Here is an 18,191-nt window from a genome sequence, read left to right as displayed (position 1 = left end):
AAGCAGCAAAACGACCAAAGACGAAGCCACCCCCCAGCCCCGCAAGAAGCCAAAAGAAGAGGGAGCGGGGGGGGGGGGGGGGGGGGGGGGGGGGCTTCAAGGAGTAGAACAGTGTCCTGCTGGAGCTGGAGGAGATCCCAGAAGTCCTGCATTTCATTCACTTCACTCTATAGGGGAGGAAGAGTCCTGAACAGGATGGAAAAGGTCACAGAGCTGCTGTCCAAAGCAGACGCGCCAGTCTGCACCAGTCTCCCTTACCACCTCACAACGCCTCAAGGACAAGAACATTCTCCCATATGCACCCACGATGCCAATGGAAAGCAACAAGAAGGTCTCTGGTGAAAACACATCTGTCCAGCTTCTAGATGGCTGTTACGGAAGCCTGATTGCGCATGACTGAAACGGAACGCAGAATGAAATTTGCCGTAAAAATAATGTTTCAGAAAGTGACCAGTTACCTAACGGGTTCCCAAAGACACAGTGTAGCTAGACCATAACACTAATGGTGCGTGATTTCCCATTGTTCTGGTAAGAAATGCACAGAACACAGAGCTGCACTGCCAGGCTCTGGTCACCCCCTCCCCAGGCAGGGAGTGGAGCAGGCGTCCTTCTCCCCCGATGTCCCTCCTCAGTGACTGCAGCAGGAGATGGGAAGCTACATGCATGGAGAGTGGCTTCTCGAGAACTTGGACCTCAGGGACTCTCAGGCCAGGGCTCCACAGCCAGCCCTATGGGGATCTAGCTAGCCTCTGGATGAGGCCCTATCAGTCTGGTAATAAAGGAGTGGAGGAGCCATCCAGGCAGGAGGAGTTTGGGTGCAGGGACAGAGGGTTAGCTTTCCTGTGGAGGGACTGGAGACAGCAGGGACAGAACCATGAGAGGTATAGGATTTGGGAACCAGAGTTCCGTTTTTCTTAAGATGACCTGAAACTCAATGAGCCTTTCTTGAGCACAAATACTGTGTATTACATGTTAGTTACTTTATTATACTGTATCAAAATCACTCAACACTGGCTTGTGTCAGTTCACAACTCCTGCATTTGAAAGAGATCTAAAAGAACAATGCTTTGTCTCTACCTAGAGCTCACTGTTTCTACGCTAAGACAGAACTCCATAAAATATACGATATAGGGGTTTTGTTTCGGTAGAAAGACTGAGACTCGTGGCTCTAGAAACTGCCTCAGGTCACACAGCTGGTAAAACAGTGGGCAGTGATGAAACTACAATCCTGGTGTTGTGATTCCTGGATGCCCTGGTGTCAGATGAAATGCACGGCCTGGAAGTCCGCACTGCTTACCCCATGGCAGACACAGGTGCTGGTGGAGAGGAAATCTGCATACATGTGTGAGGTCAGCAGAGCTGAGAAGGGAGCCCTCTCTCTAGCTTCCATACCCACTAGAGCTGCCCCCTGAACACAGCTCTGCTTTGATCATGTTCATGGTATCAGCACAAGTGAAACCTGGTTTTCTTCTCTGACGCAGTTGAGATAAACCCATTTCTGACCGGAAAAAGGGAAGGAAACACAAGAGTACACAGCAAGTACTGAATCCAAAGAAGGAGTTTCAAATATTTAAAAAAAAAAAAAAAAAATCTCAGGTTAAAAAGAACCAAAGCACCTGGTTATGCCCTGACTTTCATTTTCTTCAGATTATCATTGGAGGCACATAAAGGACGGCGGGCTCCCGCCTCCCTCCACCCAGCTGAGGCTCAGCATGCTGGCTTCCCTCTCCCCAGAGGGACCAGACTCCCTAAATATCTATTTTCTACCAGAACCAAACTCCAAACTTGAGAATCAAAACTGTTCTGTTTCAAAACTCCTCAATTCTGGAGCCTTCTCCCTCATTCCATTCTAGGTGGAGATTTGCAGAGCAGGATCAACGAACGAATGAAGGATTAGCTCCTTCTGGATTCAAGAGGTCATCCGCCGATCCCGGACCTTGCACAGACTCAGGCAAGAAATGCGTCTCGTCCCACATGCTCTCTACCCTCCTCCAGCCCAAACACCAACACCCAGTTATTATTCTCTGTTTCTTTCTTTCAGGAATACCTGTATTGTTTGCTCAGTATGATGTGGGCTCCAATGACTCAGTAAGAATTACCAACTTACATAATAAGGAGTTGGCCATTCTACCATTATGGCCATGTGGAATGAAATAGTTTTCCATCATATATGGGATTTAATACTCCCCTTAGGGCGTACTGAAATTCTCCTAAAGGGGACTGTACATTTTTATGAAGAGTGGTCCCTCTCCGGTGAAAGTAGACAATGCATGCGCTTTGAAACATTATAGCCAACCGTGCAAGGGGTCTAAAAGATAAACAGGGGTTGGAAAAAAGACAAGACTTTATGCAGATTTAAAGCAACATTAAAGGACTCCTTATGTGTGAAAGAAATTATGGTTTCTAATATAAGATCAGAGCACACCTTACATTAAAAGATGGTAGTGGTATCTTTTAAATCTGTCTGAATGTCATTTTATTGAGGTCCACTTGTTATTAAAAGGTTGTTAAGGGCTAATTTTTAAAAGCATGGGGTTCTGCTTTATTATTTAGAGATGGAACTTATTAGCTTAATTTCTGATAATGTGGGCTGAATTCACAGTTATATGTTAAACCATCATTTAAAAATTGTGTTTTTATATAGTCCACTCTAGCTAAACGCATATGTGATTATGTAGGTGGTATTATCTGGGAATAATGACCATTTCTTGTCACAATTTACAAAAAAAGTTATACAAGTAATTCTCATTTCCTTGAAACCCTAATACCTCTTCTCTTCTGTAATCTTCTAGGGCCTTTAACAAATTTTGATCTAGAATTTTAGAGTCTTTGTTACATTTCAGGCATTGTTTTAGGTTCTTGTGTATTTCATTTATTTCCCACAATAACCTTGTAAGGTACTTATTACTATGTCCCACTGTCAGAAGGAACAATGAAGCTTGAAGAGATGAAGTACTTTACACAAATTTATGACAAATCCTGGGGTTCCAAGCCAATTCTAGCCCCCAGCCCCTTAGCCAGTACACACTAGCATGAATTTGTTTTATTTTACTAATTTGATTTCTCTTTTACCTGCATAACAAATCAAAATCATTGGCTGAAAAACCACAGCATTCACCTTACCCTTGAGTCTGCACTTTTGGCAGGGTTCAGTGGGGAAGGCTAGCTAGTCTATGCCTCAGCTGGGAGAGCGCCATGCGTGGGCAGAGATCCACTTCCTAGATAGCACAACCTCCTTGCTGGCAAGGTAGTGTTGTCTGTTTGCTTCTCTCACAGGGGTCTCTCCATGGGGGTGCCTGGATTCTAAAGAACAAGTGTTTCCCAAATTAGAAAGTGGAAGTGGTCAGTTTCTAAACGCCTGGGGTCCAGAACCTGGTGCTGTGTCATTTCTTCCCTATGCAATTGGCCAAACAACAGTTGGGGAGCCCAGAGATAAGGAGAAAAGTCACAGAGTCCACCTCTGGGTGAGATGTGTGCCAAAGCATGCAGTGGTCATGAACAAAACTCCCACACCTTGTAAGATTTTAGGTTCGGGCGCCTGGGTGGCTCAGTTGGTTGAGCAACTGCCTTCGGCTCAGGTCATGATCCTGGGGTCCCAGGATCGAGGCCCACATAGGGCTCCCTGCTCAGCAGGGAATCTGCTTCTCCTGCTGACCTCTCTACTCTCATGCTCTCTCTCTCTAAATAATTAAATAAAATAATAATTAAAAAAAGATTTTAGGTTCAACAGTGATTTCATTAAATTGTGAAATTCCTATTTCATGAGTGCTTTCATTCCCCAGGTCTTTGCAGATGAATGCTCCCGAACAGCAAACCCTCCGAGGTGGGAAGTTCTGGGTCTTTTCCCATTTTTTCCTACATATTCTCCTTATTGTTACTGCAATTGCTTCTCCATATGGATTACTGAGCCTTCTGAATAGAGACCCTGGCTTAAAAGGGAACTTTATCCTCATGTCTTTCTAGTGTTCTCAGCAGATATTCTCTTCTCCTTTAACATTTGGTATCTCTGATTAACCTCGTTGCTTTTTCTCACAGTGACTTCAGTAGCTTCTGAATTCCATTTTTTTTTCTTTTTTCTTTTTTTTTAAAAGATTCTATTAAAGAGAGAGAGAGAGCACGCTGGGGTGGGGAAAGGAGCAGGAGGAGGACAAGCAGACTCTATGCTGAGCCTGACACGGGCTCTATCCCAGGACCCTGAAATCACAACCTGAGTCAAAACAGAGTCTGATGATTAACTGAATGAGCCACCCAGGTGGCACTCAATTCTGTTTTAATTAGAGAATTTTCTAGAACACTGTCAGCTGAGTGAAAGCCTCTGCTTCAAGCTATATGCTCTGCTTAGCAACTAAGCAGTATGTAGGTTCTACCAAGATGCAAGTAGATTTTCAGTCTATTTTACAGTTGCAACACATTTTTCCTCCTTTAGAATGTGGTGATTCTACCAGTTCTGTCACTTGGTCAAGAAAATTTCTCACCTGCTATTTCTTGGGCAATGTTTCCTATTTCACTCTGGCTTGTCCTCTTTGCTTTGGCCAAAAGAACCAAAACAAAAGCCTAAGATTTGCTGCTTACTCCCCACCCCCACCAATCCACAGTGTTCACAGTGGCAAATTCACTGCACAATCAAGAACACACCCCATGCCTCACCCACAGCAGACATTACTAATCAATCTCTGTTCCCTTTCCCACAGAGCATCGATGGAGCCCTGACTTTATACGTGTGGCTGCAAAATATTTTAGTTGTTCACTAATAATTAAGCAATGAGAATAACTTGACTTCCAGGACAGATCCTATTCCCTTTCTCTGGAACACCTACCTCATTGTCTTCCATAGGACAATCAAGTCTTTCTAATCTCTCAAGCATTGTTCTGAATTCCTTGTTTTTATTGAATAAGGCTTCCTGCTACCGACTCCTTGAATCTTTTCTCCGAGATATCCAGAAAGACACTTCTGGCCACCTGCCGTGCTGGGTATTCTCAGCCAGGAAATGTTTCCTATTACTTTCCTATTTCCTATTTGTCCAACCTTCTCAGACTCACTCAGGCAGTAGTTATGGCCCTGGCCTTGGGTCCCGGTCCCAACAGCAGCCTGCACCTTGTCCCAGGACCTCTGTCCCACCTCACAATTAGGGCTGGGCTCCTGCCTTGATTTTGCCAGATGCTTCCTGCTATTCCCTTCTCCTCCCCACACACACCTTTATCTCAGGAGGGCAGTCTTGGGCCCAAACTCCTCTTTCACCTTCATACTTTCCACATGCCTAAACCCCTCCAGTTATTATCTGAGTATACTCCCCAGTTACTCTGACACTCGAGGAAATTAAATGTCAGCATCCATGTGTTCACGATGCTTCTTTGCTCAGATTCTATGGTAACAAAAGCTTTCTCTTCCAAAACGGTGCCCTTCTCTTGGACCGAGACTTGTTCTCGTCACTGACAGCTGGCCTAGTGCTCCCATCAGCCACTGCACTACAGCAGAGAGGTCTGTTTCTTGGCTTTGACACATCCTGGTCTTTCCCTTTTGTCTAAGTTTGACCAGCTGGTGCCTGACTGGGATATCAGACAGCACAGTGCGACTCCAATTACTCCAAGTGGCCCATGGTGAAGCACCTCTCTCACAGCCACAGTGTGTTTCTGGTAGTTGTGTTTGTCTTGCCTCTTACCACAGGAGTTTAAAGAATGAAGGTAGTGTGGATCTCTCATGTCCTTTGTCACTCTGCACAGCAACCAGTGAGAGAGAGAAGTTCAGCAGTACACAATGGGTATCTCATAAACACGGCCCGTGATGCTTAGAATGAACTCTGAAGGAAACCCTTCCAGCAGCAAGAATCTCTCTGACACTACCCATACTGGATCAGGTTCAGCATTATGAAAGACACCCTTTTAATTTTGTGGTTCCATTTCTGCTAGATTCTGTAAGCACTCTTGGAATAGGACACCTGATATCTGGGCTTGGCCCTCTGTTTGGAGTGTACCTGTGCCCTAAGCCTTGGAAATATTTTGGATTGAAAATGAGATTTTCAGGAAGCATTTCATTAGAAGTGGGTTTTATTCCCTTTGAATTGCATCCAAAGCTATAGTTTCTATCCTTTTATTAACTTTCTACCACAGATCCTTTTTCTAATTCTATGTTAGCCTACCTACTTTAACTTGCAGAATGAATCCTGTTTGATTTCAATAAAATATAGGATCAAAGATGAAGCTTTGAAGAAGCAATATGAAGGTGTCTGTCTTTAAGTCAGGAGCACCAGATTTTCTTCTGCATCGACTGTCCATAATTCAGCCCATATGTACACTGTCAAACCACTTACAATTTTACTTTGATTTAAATCATGTGAGCCTGCTTTATCAAGCCCAATTACCCTGTAGATAAGTTCCTGTCACACAGTAGGAATCAAATCACTTGCCATTTTAGCAGTCCATCGCCTTAACCACTCGGCCACCTCGTCCCAAATCACTTGCCATTTTAAAAGGTGTTTATAAATGTGTATTTTTTTCTGCTGTCTCTTGCTGCATATCAAACTACCCACTATCAAACTATACTGGATTAAAACAACTTACTATTTCTAGAGAGATGGAGTGACTTTTCCCAAGGCACGTGAAGCGCTTCCCTTATAAAAGTGTTGGATACTGATAGTTGATACGGTTCCTGCTATTACATACAAAGTATGTCACACCTTCTAGCCTACAGTCTTCTCTGGTGTTAGATATTGGCTGTGACAAAGTTTGGGTTATATCAAGCCAGAGATCTAATTTTAAATGATCCTGAGTAATTAAAGAATCCCACTGTGTACAAATGTTAACACTGAAATAGCTGAATGTTCAGGTTCAGGGAGAAGCCCTTCTTCCCCTAACTGGAGGTTTCTTCTGGAGCATAAGCCTTCCGGACTCCTTTTATCTCTTTCCTATCCTTCAGTCAAATAAGGGGTGGCTTATTTGACTGAAAATGTGGGAAAAATAAACCAGGCAAGCTCAAGCCACCTGCTGACTCCTTTTGCAGGGAAATGACCTGTCCACACAGAGTGTGGGTCACTCTCCTCTCCAGGCTCAATGTTTTATGGGGCAGACCCCCTGCAGGCCCATCATTGCCAGAGTGTGGGTAGAAGAATGTCTAATCCTGGTGTTCAGTACTAGGAAACACAAAAGCATTCTCCTTTACTACCTTTTTCAGAAAAAATGGTGGTATTTTTTACCTATTTGCAGACTCTGGTTTTTCTCAGGTTGGAATCTGGAAGGTTCTAGAAGAGTACCACATACGGTGTCACTGCCAATCCTCAAAATTCACTCTGATTATCACAGCTGTTAACACTATTGGGCACTTGTTATGCGCCAGACCACTAGTTCAGTCACTTTTCATGCATTTTCTCATTTAACCTAATTATGACAAAGACAGGCCACAGAAACTACACAATACAATTGGGAGTTCCGGTAGCTTTCAAAGTTGGCTACCCTTAATGCCTACCCCGCCCCACCCCCATATGTACCTGCCTCTCCTCATATGAGGAGATAGGGTCTATTCCCCCGCCCCCCACCGCCCCAAATCTAGGCTAGCCTATGACTTGCATAGACAGGACACAGTGAAAATGACATCTGGAGACTTCCAGGGCCTTAAGAGGACTGCTAGCCGCCATGTCCTTTCTCTAGGGTTGCTAATCCCCTAAAAAGGAATCTAGGCTAGACTCCTGAATGAGGAGAAAAGCTGGAGAGCAGGCCCCCATGGAGAAGCCCTGAACAGCCAAACATATGCATGAAGCCTTCTCTGATCTTCCAGCCCAGTTTTGCCCAGGCCTCGCTGAATGTGGTGAGTGAGTGACTCCCGCCAAAAGCTCAGCCGAACAGAGCTACCTGTCTTCTGCAGGCCAAGCCCTGCCTGGATTCCCAGACAGGCACAGAACTGTGAGAAATGATGAATCATTGTTGTTTTGAGGCACCAAGTTTTGGGGTGGGCTGATATATAGCAACAGACAACAGAATCAAATAAAACACAAACTTGCCACGCACCCTTTAAAACAGCAAACGGTATCCTTCCAACAGTGTGACAAGAATCTTGAAAAAGAGTCCTGGAAAATTGACTAAACTTTAAAGTCACAATCTATTTGTAGAGTGTATGACATACTCCAAACCCAGCTTTCCTTTAAATGTCATCCTAAATGATCCATCTTTAGGGGACAAGCAACAGTGTCACCTCAAGACATGGGCTCCACTCTCTGTTCAAAGGGATAAAAGCTCTTTACTGAATAATAATGACAATCTCTTTCTATACCCTGCAGAGGTCTCATCATCGCTTTGCCTCCTATTTGATTACCAGGCACGGAGGACAGTGTTTACACCCCGGCTCTATGTGCTCCTCTGGGGAGCCCTCCCGACCCGCACTCTGAGCTCCACACTGGCTTAGTCCTCCTCAGTGTCTCTCTAATGCCCTGCTCATATCTTTAGCCTGGCGCTCATCACAGAGATCACTGATGTAAACTGCACGAGAGCAGAGACAGACCACTGCTGCTGTATGCGAAGCACCCAGGCAGTCCTCCGGAGGGAGGAGGGGCTTCAGGAATATTTCCTGGTTGACCCAGTCAAGGTGCCTGTTTCCCGGGACTAGATACTGTTTCTCTCCGTGCTGAGTGTCCATTAGCATTTGCTTTCATTCTCTCCGTGGTGGTGTGAGGACGGGAAGCCTGGAAGTTCCCTGACTTACTTGTTACAAGAGTCCACGTGCCCTTCTGGGTCTGCCCAGGGCATGCACCTGCATGAGGTGTGGACCATGAGGGGACAGGGGTACATTCTGACACCCTGAACTATGCTGGCTGCCGTGTGGTTTCCGCAGACGGGAGTGTCTGTAGAAACTCACAGCCGGGATAACTGGCAGTGGCTTCTGCAGTTTCCTGCCCTCTAGGTGACAGCTTTAGCAAGGCATTTAGCACCCTAAATGCCCAGGGGTGACCCTTTCACTCACTGGATGCTTACAATGATTTTGGGGACTGCTGCATTCCCTCAAGTACCTGGAGTGGTTTCTGTTTTACTGGGGAGTTCTAACTCCATTGACTGCATTCCTCGAGGGCAGGAAATGCCTTTTTAGCTTTCCACACCCATCCCTGCCCAGTGTGTGGATCACAGCAGAAACGAATAATAAAGATAATAATGGTAATCACTGCAACACGGATTTCAAGTTTGCTCCGTGTCCAGCACTGTTCCAAGTGCTTTGCGTGAACTTATGTATTCACTAACCGGGCGAGGCAGGCCCTGCTGCTGTCCTCTTCTATAGACTGGAAAACTGAGAACAAAGGAATTAAGCAACCTGTGAAGGAATCACAGCATTAAGCGGTGGATGGAGGCGGCGAACTGAGGCAGCCTGACATGGCTCTCCAGTCCGTACTTGTAACTAACATTCTCCCCTGCCTGATTAACATTTGCTCAGGGACTTGAAGACGCCACCCCTACAATCGTAGAACACACTGTAAATGTTTTGTGTGCATTTATCGTAAAATAGCAGTTCAGTATGTTCTCCTGTAAGGCTCTTAACTCTCAAAGAGGTTTCTGGAAGCATCAAACAGCTGTGTGTAGATACACACACACACACGAAGAGGATTTTGCTGTGTTAACTGTATTTTTTTTCTGATTACTCACAAAAACAGTGAAAAAAAAAAAAAAAGACAGGGAGCCTTTGAAATAATTAGTACTGCAGGGAAGGTAAGAAGAACCAGGGTAAGGAATATTCACAGCTTTCATGTGAACTTCTTGGTACACATCCTTCTGCCTCTTGCCTGGGGAGCACAAGCTAAAGTAAAAGTAAATTAACCACCGGTTGCAGCAATGTAGGGGAAATCCTTCTCTCTTGACTGTGCCTTGTGCCAAAATGGAGAATAAGCTTTCCTACTAAGATGCCAAAGATATGGAGAAGAGAGAAGAGCATCCAGGGAGATACAAAAATATGCAGCGTACAAGGTCTAAGTGGAATTGGACAAAGCATCTGATCATTAACATTTGGGGACAGACGTGCAAGGCTCTCAACATGCACAGTGACCCTGTCAAATGCACTGCATAAATCTGAGTGGGCGGGAAATGAACAAAAGTAGGTGTTGGGGAGTATCTTTTCCTCCAAGGTTTCCCAACACACAGAGGGGGATCCACGAGCCCAGTCGCCCTGGATGGAACTGTTTCTTACTCCTCAGGCGAGAAGTATCTTAATCGGTTGGAGGCATTTGGAAGGAAAATCTGAACACCAATAGCCCAGTGACTTCATTCTCTCTTATAAGTGAATCTGTCATTCTTCTCTGATCCCCCATGTCTTAAATTATAAAAGGGTCAACTCTGTCTACTGGGTGAGGGGAAGGGGCAGGTTTATGCCCTGTCCATTGCTGACAGTGACTGGGGAGGGAGGGGATAAGTTGATGCCATCCTGAGGTTCAGCACTGGAAAAATGGTACTTGCCTTAAGTTAAAAGCTGTTACTTCCCCCAAGAGGTCCACAGTTCTTACCTGTACTTCCAAAATCCCCACAGTGTGGAAAACCAAAATTTTTCCCCAATTCACCCGGCAGCCAAACCTTAAGTGACCTGAATCACCCGTGGCAAAACCCGACCTTAACAGACACAACAACACTTGGAGTCCTGATGTCTTCACTCAGAGCCTGGTGTTGAGTGTAGTAGCCAGTAGCTGGCTACACGTGTCTATTTTAAGTTTGTTACTCTACTAAAAATTCAGATTCTTAGTCACACCAGCCACATTTCAAAAGCTCAAGAGCCGTATTTAGCTCGTGCTACCCTACAGGACAGTGCAGATAAGACCCTTCCAGTACTGCAGAAAGCAGAACATGGATGCAGAGTGGAGACGTATCCTCATAGACACACTCGTATTTGATGATGGGGTATCACCCCAGACCCCAGGAAATCAACAGCAGATGCGCCATTTTCTTCTAAAATCTAAAACCAACCTGGAATTCCACAATCCTCTCTGCTCTAAAAGATAAAGGATTCTGGGTCTGCATCAGTTTTTAGCAGGAATAAAGGCAGTATTTTGGCCTTCTTTCTACTTTAGACTTGACCTGTTATGGACTCGATGGTTGTGGCCCCCCAGATTCATATGCTGAGGCCCCACCACCAAAAGTATTGGTATAGTGGAGTGAGACCTTCGGGAGGTGATTAGGTACGGCTGAGGTCAAGAGGGTGGGGTCCCCATGATGGGATTACTATCCTTGTAAAAGGAGGAAGAGATACAACACTTTCTCCGCACTATGGGAGGATATGACCTTCCTCCCTGGGACCGTGGAGGAAGAGGCTGGAGCCACAAAGCTGTACGCCAAAGTATACCAGGGACCACCAGGAGCCACCCGAAGCCAGGAAAAGACAAGGAAGGACCCCTTCTGAGAGCCTTCAGCGGAAGCAGGACCCTGCTGACCCTTGCTTTCGGACTTTTGCCTCCAGAATCACAAGACTACAAATTTCCATTCTTTAAAATCCAGTCTGTGGTAAATGTTGGGGCAACTTTAGGAAATGAAGTCAGATTTTGGCACCAAGAAGGGTGCTGCCATAACAAAGCGCTCAGAATGGAAAGCGGAGAGTTGTGGAGAAAGCTTCCATCTTCTCAGAGAATATAGAAATCGTGAGCACAGTATGGCCATTGTGGTGACACCTAAGATGACAAGGAACGTGTTACCGTGCAATAGACCAAAGGGAGGGCTGCAAAGTAGTAAGTGATGTAGCTGAACTGTGCTCTAGGGTTTGTGGAAGGTAGCACTTGTAAGCCATGACACTGGTTGAAAGGGTGGCTCACTTCCTCCTGAGCACTTATGGTATATTTCGGAGGGGGATGGAGGGAAGGAATTGAGAGAGGAGTTAAGCAAAAAGGAACCAGAACATAAAGATCTGGAAAATTCTCAACTTATTCCCATTACAAAAAATAGCAAAGCTTGTTCCTGAAAGGAACAGCAAGGGTGTGGTCGAACAACCATTTCATAAGGATATTAATATGGGTGTAAACCATGGACCACCCCTGTGTAAACGTCAGCTGGAAAGTCAGCTGGAACGGAGGAAGACCAAGACAGGCTCAAAGGAAGGCAGGCTGCCAGACTTCTTAGATCCTAGAGCCCTTCAGCTGTGCCTGTGTGTGATTCTTCAAGACAAAGGAAGAACGCCCCCAGAGGAGGTTCCGAGAAAATCAGGGCCACCACCTTGGTTTAAAGGTGGGGGAAGGCATCATCTAGGTTTCAACAGGGCAGAAGGCGTTAATCCAAAGCCTTGGGGACAGGGTCTCCTAGACTCTTGGTGGACAACTCCTCCCCTACATTTATAGAAGTGGAACTGCCACCCCAGGTAGAGTGGAAAGCAGAGCTTCAAACCCAAGAAGATTATGCCAAGAGAGCCTTAAGACCTAATGGTATTTGCCTTGCTGAGTTTTGAACTTATTTGGGACCCTTCATCTTTTGGTTTTTTTTGGCTTTTGCTTTTTTTTATTTATTTTTTTATTTGACAAAGAGAGTGAGAGAGCATAAGTAGTGGAAGAGGGAAAAGCAGGGAGCCCAAGATGGGACTCAATTCCAAGACCCTGGAATCATGACCTGAGCTGAAGGAAGACCCTTAACCGACTGAGCCATTCCATTTCTTTGGAATGAGAATGCTAACCTTCTGCCTGCCCCACCATTCTGTTTTGGATGCACAGAACTTTTCTGGTTTTGCAGGTTCATAGCAGGAAAGGAATTCTGCCTTAGGATAAATCCTACCTGGAGTTTCACCCCTATTTAATTTAGATTGTTTTTAGTTAAGAGTTTGGGCTGTAGACTTTTGAGTTGATGCTGGAGCAGGTCAAGAATTTTGGAATTGTTGGGATGGAATGAACATAATCCGCATGTAATCAGGACATGAATTTGTTGGGGGTGGGCAGGGACAGAATGTTATGGACTTAACGGTTTCTGCCCCTCCCCCACTCATAGGTTGAAATCCTAACAGCTAATGTGATGGTAGTTAGAGGTGGGACCCCTGGAAGGTAATTAGGTTTAGAGGAGGTCTTTAGGCTGGGGCCTCCATTATGGGATTAGCATCCTTTTTAAAGAAAAAGCAGAAAGACAAGAGTTTGTGTTCTCTGCCATGTGAGGACACCGTGAGAGGGTGGCCCTCTGAAAACCAGAAAGAGGTCTCTTAGAAGAACCAAACCTGCCAGCACCCTGACCTTGGACTTTCCAGCCTCCAGAACTGTGAGAAGTATATGTCTGTTGCTGAAGCCACTTGGTCTATGGTATTTTGTTGCAGCAGCCCCAGCTAAGACTTACTTTGTTCTAAACTGGTTAAGAAATGAGACAAAGCGATTACTTATTAGGTCCCTATGAATTTCAACATAGGGAGAGATTCTGCTCGCTCCTTTCCTCTGTATATTCATGCACAATTCAGGCTAGTCACAGTGGAAGGTTTTATATGTATTTTAGAATCATTGTTTCAAGGACATCTAAGTACCATTCTGGCAGAGACACAATGGCTAAGTGACTACGAGAATTCCAAGGATTAATACAGATGCCACAGATGGAATTTCTATGTTGGGTGGAAGGTGGGACTAGATGAAATCTAAGGTCTATCTAGTCAGAGAATGCTATTCCCTCCTCATAAGGAATCTTCTCCAGGGTCTTTAATATGGTGGGGACTGGTCAGATGCAGACATACTTATGGATAGGAACAAGTCCATTAGAGTCCAGAACATTCTGAACTTTCCTTGAATGCCCTTAATACAACCTTTTGTTGCAGGTTAAGTGGGTCAGGGTGGCCAGCCATGTTCCTTCCTGCTACTCAGCTCTGGCTGTCAGTATTTAGGAATAAGGAGAGCACTAGCCACTAGATCCAGCTGACGGGGATGTGATACTTCACAGAAATCTGGTGTGAACCTAGTCTGGGCCAGAGTATCAAGAGAGGTTTTGGGTCCTCTGAAGGCTCCACCTCGTTTCATTCTGCCATAGGGGTGCAGGCAAGTGGCTTAACCTGGCCCAGCCTCAGTTTCCTTATCTGTAACACAGAACAACACCTGGCCCAGCATCCTCACAGGACTGGACAGTGGAAATCAAAATTAAAATACTGAACGAGCAAACATATGGGAAAGTAACTTTTCCATGTGAAAGACATAGGTTACCTTTACTACTGATGCGTAACGTCCATACAAGCCTTTCAAAGTAAGACCTATTAATAATCTAAGGGAGACCCTTGCTGTAATCTTAAACATATTGCTCTGAGTTCAACACAAAGCAGCTTTTCTTTAGAGCCTCAATTGATTTCCACTTGTTAAAAAAAAAAAAAAAAAGAAAGAAAACCATGAGATAATGTTTTTTATCTTCATTGGCCAGTGGAGAGGCCCTGGAGTATTGGCCAAGAATCTAATAATGGATTAGACCAAAACACAACCATTTGCTTCCTGAACTGCATCCATAAAAATTTCGTGGTGGAGTGCTCTGATAGAGCATTTACCAAGATTGCAAGGTTTCATGCACAAGTCCACCAAAAAACAAAAACAAACAAAAACAACAACAACAAAACCCCCACAAAACAAAACAAAAAACCCAAACCCGACTCTGTCTTTTCTATTCAATACACCCTCCTCATCTTTCCAAACTGGATAAAATTTGAGATGATGCCCCCTATAACAACCCCTTGGACAGAAGTCACACTTCCGGTCCTTTCAAATCCATGTGCGAGCTCTGCAGCTCAAACAGTGACTAGGAGATATGAATGGCTCATGGCTCCCTCCTCCTGTTTGCTTTCCAAAGATTAATAGATGGTAAAACTTTTAAGAAACTCGAAAATTTGAAGAATCATATGTACAAACTTAGGAAAAATGACACAAATCTCAAATATGAATTTGACAGTAAGCTGACTTAACATAACTCATGATCACTGGTTTCTATTCAAAGGAAATACAAATTGAAAGGAAAAACTACTGATCATATTAACAAAAATTTCACAGTACTTTAGAAGCAACATGTTTAAAGAAAAACAGTCATTTTAGCTGGTTCTACATCAGCCGACTTAAACACTACTCACGAGATTTCATTTAAGCTTAGAAGAATTGAAAATTTTAAGCCTAAACATTTTCTAACACAATTCTCTCAATCACTTAAAAAACGTTTAAGCAGCATTAAAAATAACAAAACACTGAACACTTAAGTTGCATATATCCCCAAACTTTTAAATAGGTTGCATATCTCCACGGTTTTCTTTATTCAGGTTTAAGTTAAAATCCTGGAAGACATATCTGAGATTTTAAAAGGATCTTAAAAGATTGCACAATAGTTTCTTAAATGTCTCCTTAAAGTATTAAATTCTATGAAAGTGAGTTGTAAACGTTATAGGTCATGCCCCTATCTCGAAAGTATACATTCCTTCTATTACTAATCACTGTGAGTTACCTCTTTCTTTCCTCAATCCTCTTGACATAACACAAACTTTACCTGAGATTTCTGCTTTTTCTTTTTTTACAATTATTTTAGAAAGTTATTTCTGTCAGTCCTCTCTAAATAAGCAACTGGTCTTGGGGTTTCAAACTACATTATCCAATGATTGTTAACTTTTCCTTTTACTTTTTTGTCAGACTCAAGGCTTGTAAGAGCCCATAAAAAAAGTCTACAAACTTATCTTTTGGCCAAACATTTACTTTTTCTAGAAAAGGGCAATCCCTGCAGTTTTATCCAGCTAAAGTCAAATGCATCCTGCTTTCCCTTACTAGTAACGAAGGTTAACATTCAGGACCTAGAACTCAAAGGCAGTATTGAGGAGAAAAGAAAACTAAAGAAAAGAAAATTAAAGAAAAGAAAAGGAAAGAAAAAGAAAAGGAAAGAAAGGAGAAAAGAAACGAATCGACTCATCCAGCGCCCAGCCGCTGTGATTTGTGAATGCAATAGATCAACAAGTTTGCGTTTTACGCCTCCCAGGTGCCCAGCCTTGAGCAGGAACACGACTGAGTAGGCCAGGCTCTGGACCTGGAGATCAAGCCCGGTGTCCAAATGTGGAGATGAGCTCAACCCAAATGCCAGCGCCCGACAGTGCGGGCGCCCATCCATCCCGGGCGGCACCGCGTGTTTCCGCTCAACCCCCTCGGGCCTTCGGTTTGCAAAGGAATCCTCTGCCCTCCAAAGCAAAAGGCACGACCGCACTCGCCACCGGCGAGTCTTCAGGGAACCCCAGGCTCCCTTCGCCTGGGCGGGCACAAGTAGCAAAGGATCGAACCCTCATTCAGGAGCCTGCAGCCGAGCCGGGAGCCAGGGGTAACTACTATCTGCGTTTGCAGGAACCCCGGAGAAACCCTCTAAAAGGAAGGGTGGCAGTAGTGGCAGGATGGGAGCTTCGAGAAGCATCTGCTACCGCCTCGGACATTCCTTACTCGACCCGAAGGAGTCCCCGGGCGGGAGGGCACGAGATTGGGTTCCGGGCCGGGGGCGCGAGACCGGGTGTCCTAGGGGACGTCAGCGGGCAGAGGAACTGAGCAAGGGGAGAATACAAGCGATTCAAATGAAATTCCCACGCGCTCAGGGCAGCCACGGCTTCAGCCGGGGGAAGGGAGAGCGGGGCACGCACGGCGCACCCGGCTGTGCTGCGGGCACACTCGGGCTCCCGGCGCGCGGACGGGCAGGACTGACGGACAAATCCGAGCGACGGACTTACCTTCGGGGTTGGCGCTGATGAAGACCCGGACGCTTCGGCCGGCGGGCACGAGGTGAGAAGGCAGGGCGGTGAGGTTCCCAGAGAAAGCCGCCCGCCGGAGCGCAGAGTCCCGGGGACAGGGCAGTCTGGTGCCCGCACCTGCCGGCCACATCGCCCTCTGGGAGGAAGAGCCGCCGCCGCCTCCTGGTTCTTGTTTCCTGCCCGCGGCTCCGCGGAACAGCTAGGTCGGTCCCCGCAGGCGGCGCGGCTCACAGCAGCCCCGAGCCCGAGGCGCCTCCGGCGAGCTCCGTGGCGAACACTACCGGCCGGTGGGGAGCGGCCATACGGACCCTCGGGCCGCTGACGCCGCCGCCTCCCGGCCCTCCGGGCGTCCGCCTTCGCCCGCCGCGGGGGCTCAGCACAGCAGCCCGTGGGAGGTCAGCGTGGCGGTAGCTACACGCGCGGCGCCCCTTTGCGCCGGGAAGGGCCCGCGCCGGCCGCCCAGCCCGCGGCCATCTCCTCGCCCGCGCCTGCCGCGGGGAGAGGGGTCGCCGAGGCGGCGGGGGCCGGGTGCAAGAGAGCCGACCAAACTTTATCTGTGAAAGGCGTCCCGACTTTATGGGAACCTACTCCGCAGCGCGCAGGGCTCACCCGCGGCTTAAAGGGCGGCGGGGGCGGGGGCGCGGGGGCCTCTGGCTGCCCATGGGCTTCCGGGCTTCTCCGAGGACGATCCCGGGCGCTCAACTAGCCCGCTATCCCTCCGACGCCTCCAACTCTCCTAAAGGTCAGACAAGCCCTGAGCATTTTCGGGAATGCACGCCTACCGGCGTCGGCGCCTCTCTTCCTACGTGAGGGCAATCCCGGCCTCAAAGTTAGTCGCAGGCACTGAGCCCGGCCCCCGAGGGTCCGAGGGATCAAACTCGGGACCGTTCTGAGCGTCCTGGAGGGAGCGTCGCCGTCGCCCGGCCTGTGGCAGCGCAGGTGGCTGAGTGCTGCCGCCCGGCTAGATCACGCTCAGCCGAGCGGGGGTTTTTATAGCGAATCCGCGCTGCTCACGTGTTCCTCGCCGCGCGGTCGCGGAACCTTTCCAAGAGCGGAGCTCCGCGGGAAGCCTGCCTGAGGTCTCTAGGCTCCAGAGGGGTCCTTCCTGCCCCCGCCCTGGAGCATTCCCGGGCCACTCCGCCAGTCCCGCAGCTCCAGCATCCCCGGGCCTCCCGGTGCGCGCAGCCCCGGCAGGCCTTTGGGGCTCCGGGGAGCGCCGCTCCGCGCAAGGTCCCGCAAAGCGCAGGTGGCCACGGGTTGCGGCGGGGTGCGACGGGGTGCGAGAGATCAGAGTTGGCCTTGCTTTTCCAAGTCCGTTTATAGAGTGAGTCGGCTCCACCTGGCGCTGACCCGAAGGGGCCAGAGCGGACGCCAGGACTGTGTTACCTGGAGTTGGGGTGGGAGAGCTAGGGGTCTGGTCCACCGCCAGGGTGACGCGAGACGCGGAGGGACCCAGCCATAAAATTGCCATCTCTGTTCCACACTCGCTGCACCTGCTGAAATACTGCAAAGTCCAAGACAGGAAGGAAGACCTCCTAGGATAAAAGTG

The 18,191-nt window shown here is 47.1% G+C and overlaps 1 protein-coding gene across 1 annotated transcript in view; it reads right to left on the bottom strand.

The window, feature by feature from the left end:
- The window catches only part of NWD2 (NACHT and WD repeat domain containing 2), a 181,800-nt gene extending 164,022 nt beyond the window's left edge, over window positions 1–17,778 (bottom strand). Inside the window, exon 1 of the mRNA XM_059382237.1 lies at window positions 16,622–17,778. Within this exon, the coding sequence (XP_059238220.1) occupies window positions 16,622–16,772 (151 nt within the window). The 5' untranslated portion in view covers window positions 16,773–17,778. The remainder of the gene's footprint in view (window positions 1–16,621) is intronic.
- Between the last annotated feature and the right edge of the window lie 413 nt (window positions 17,779–18,191).

The sequence above is a fragment of the Mustela nigripes genome, chromosome 1 (assembly GCF_022355385.1).
Source record: "Mustela nigripes isolate SB6536 chromosome 1, MUSNIG.SB6536, whole genome shotgun sequence".
Lineage (NCBI taxonomy): Eukaryota > Metazoa > Chordata > Mammalia > Carnivora > Mustelidae > Mustela > Mustela nigripes.
Note: the sequence above shows the minus strand (reverse complement) of the source record. Positions and strands in the feature narration are given on the sequence as shown.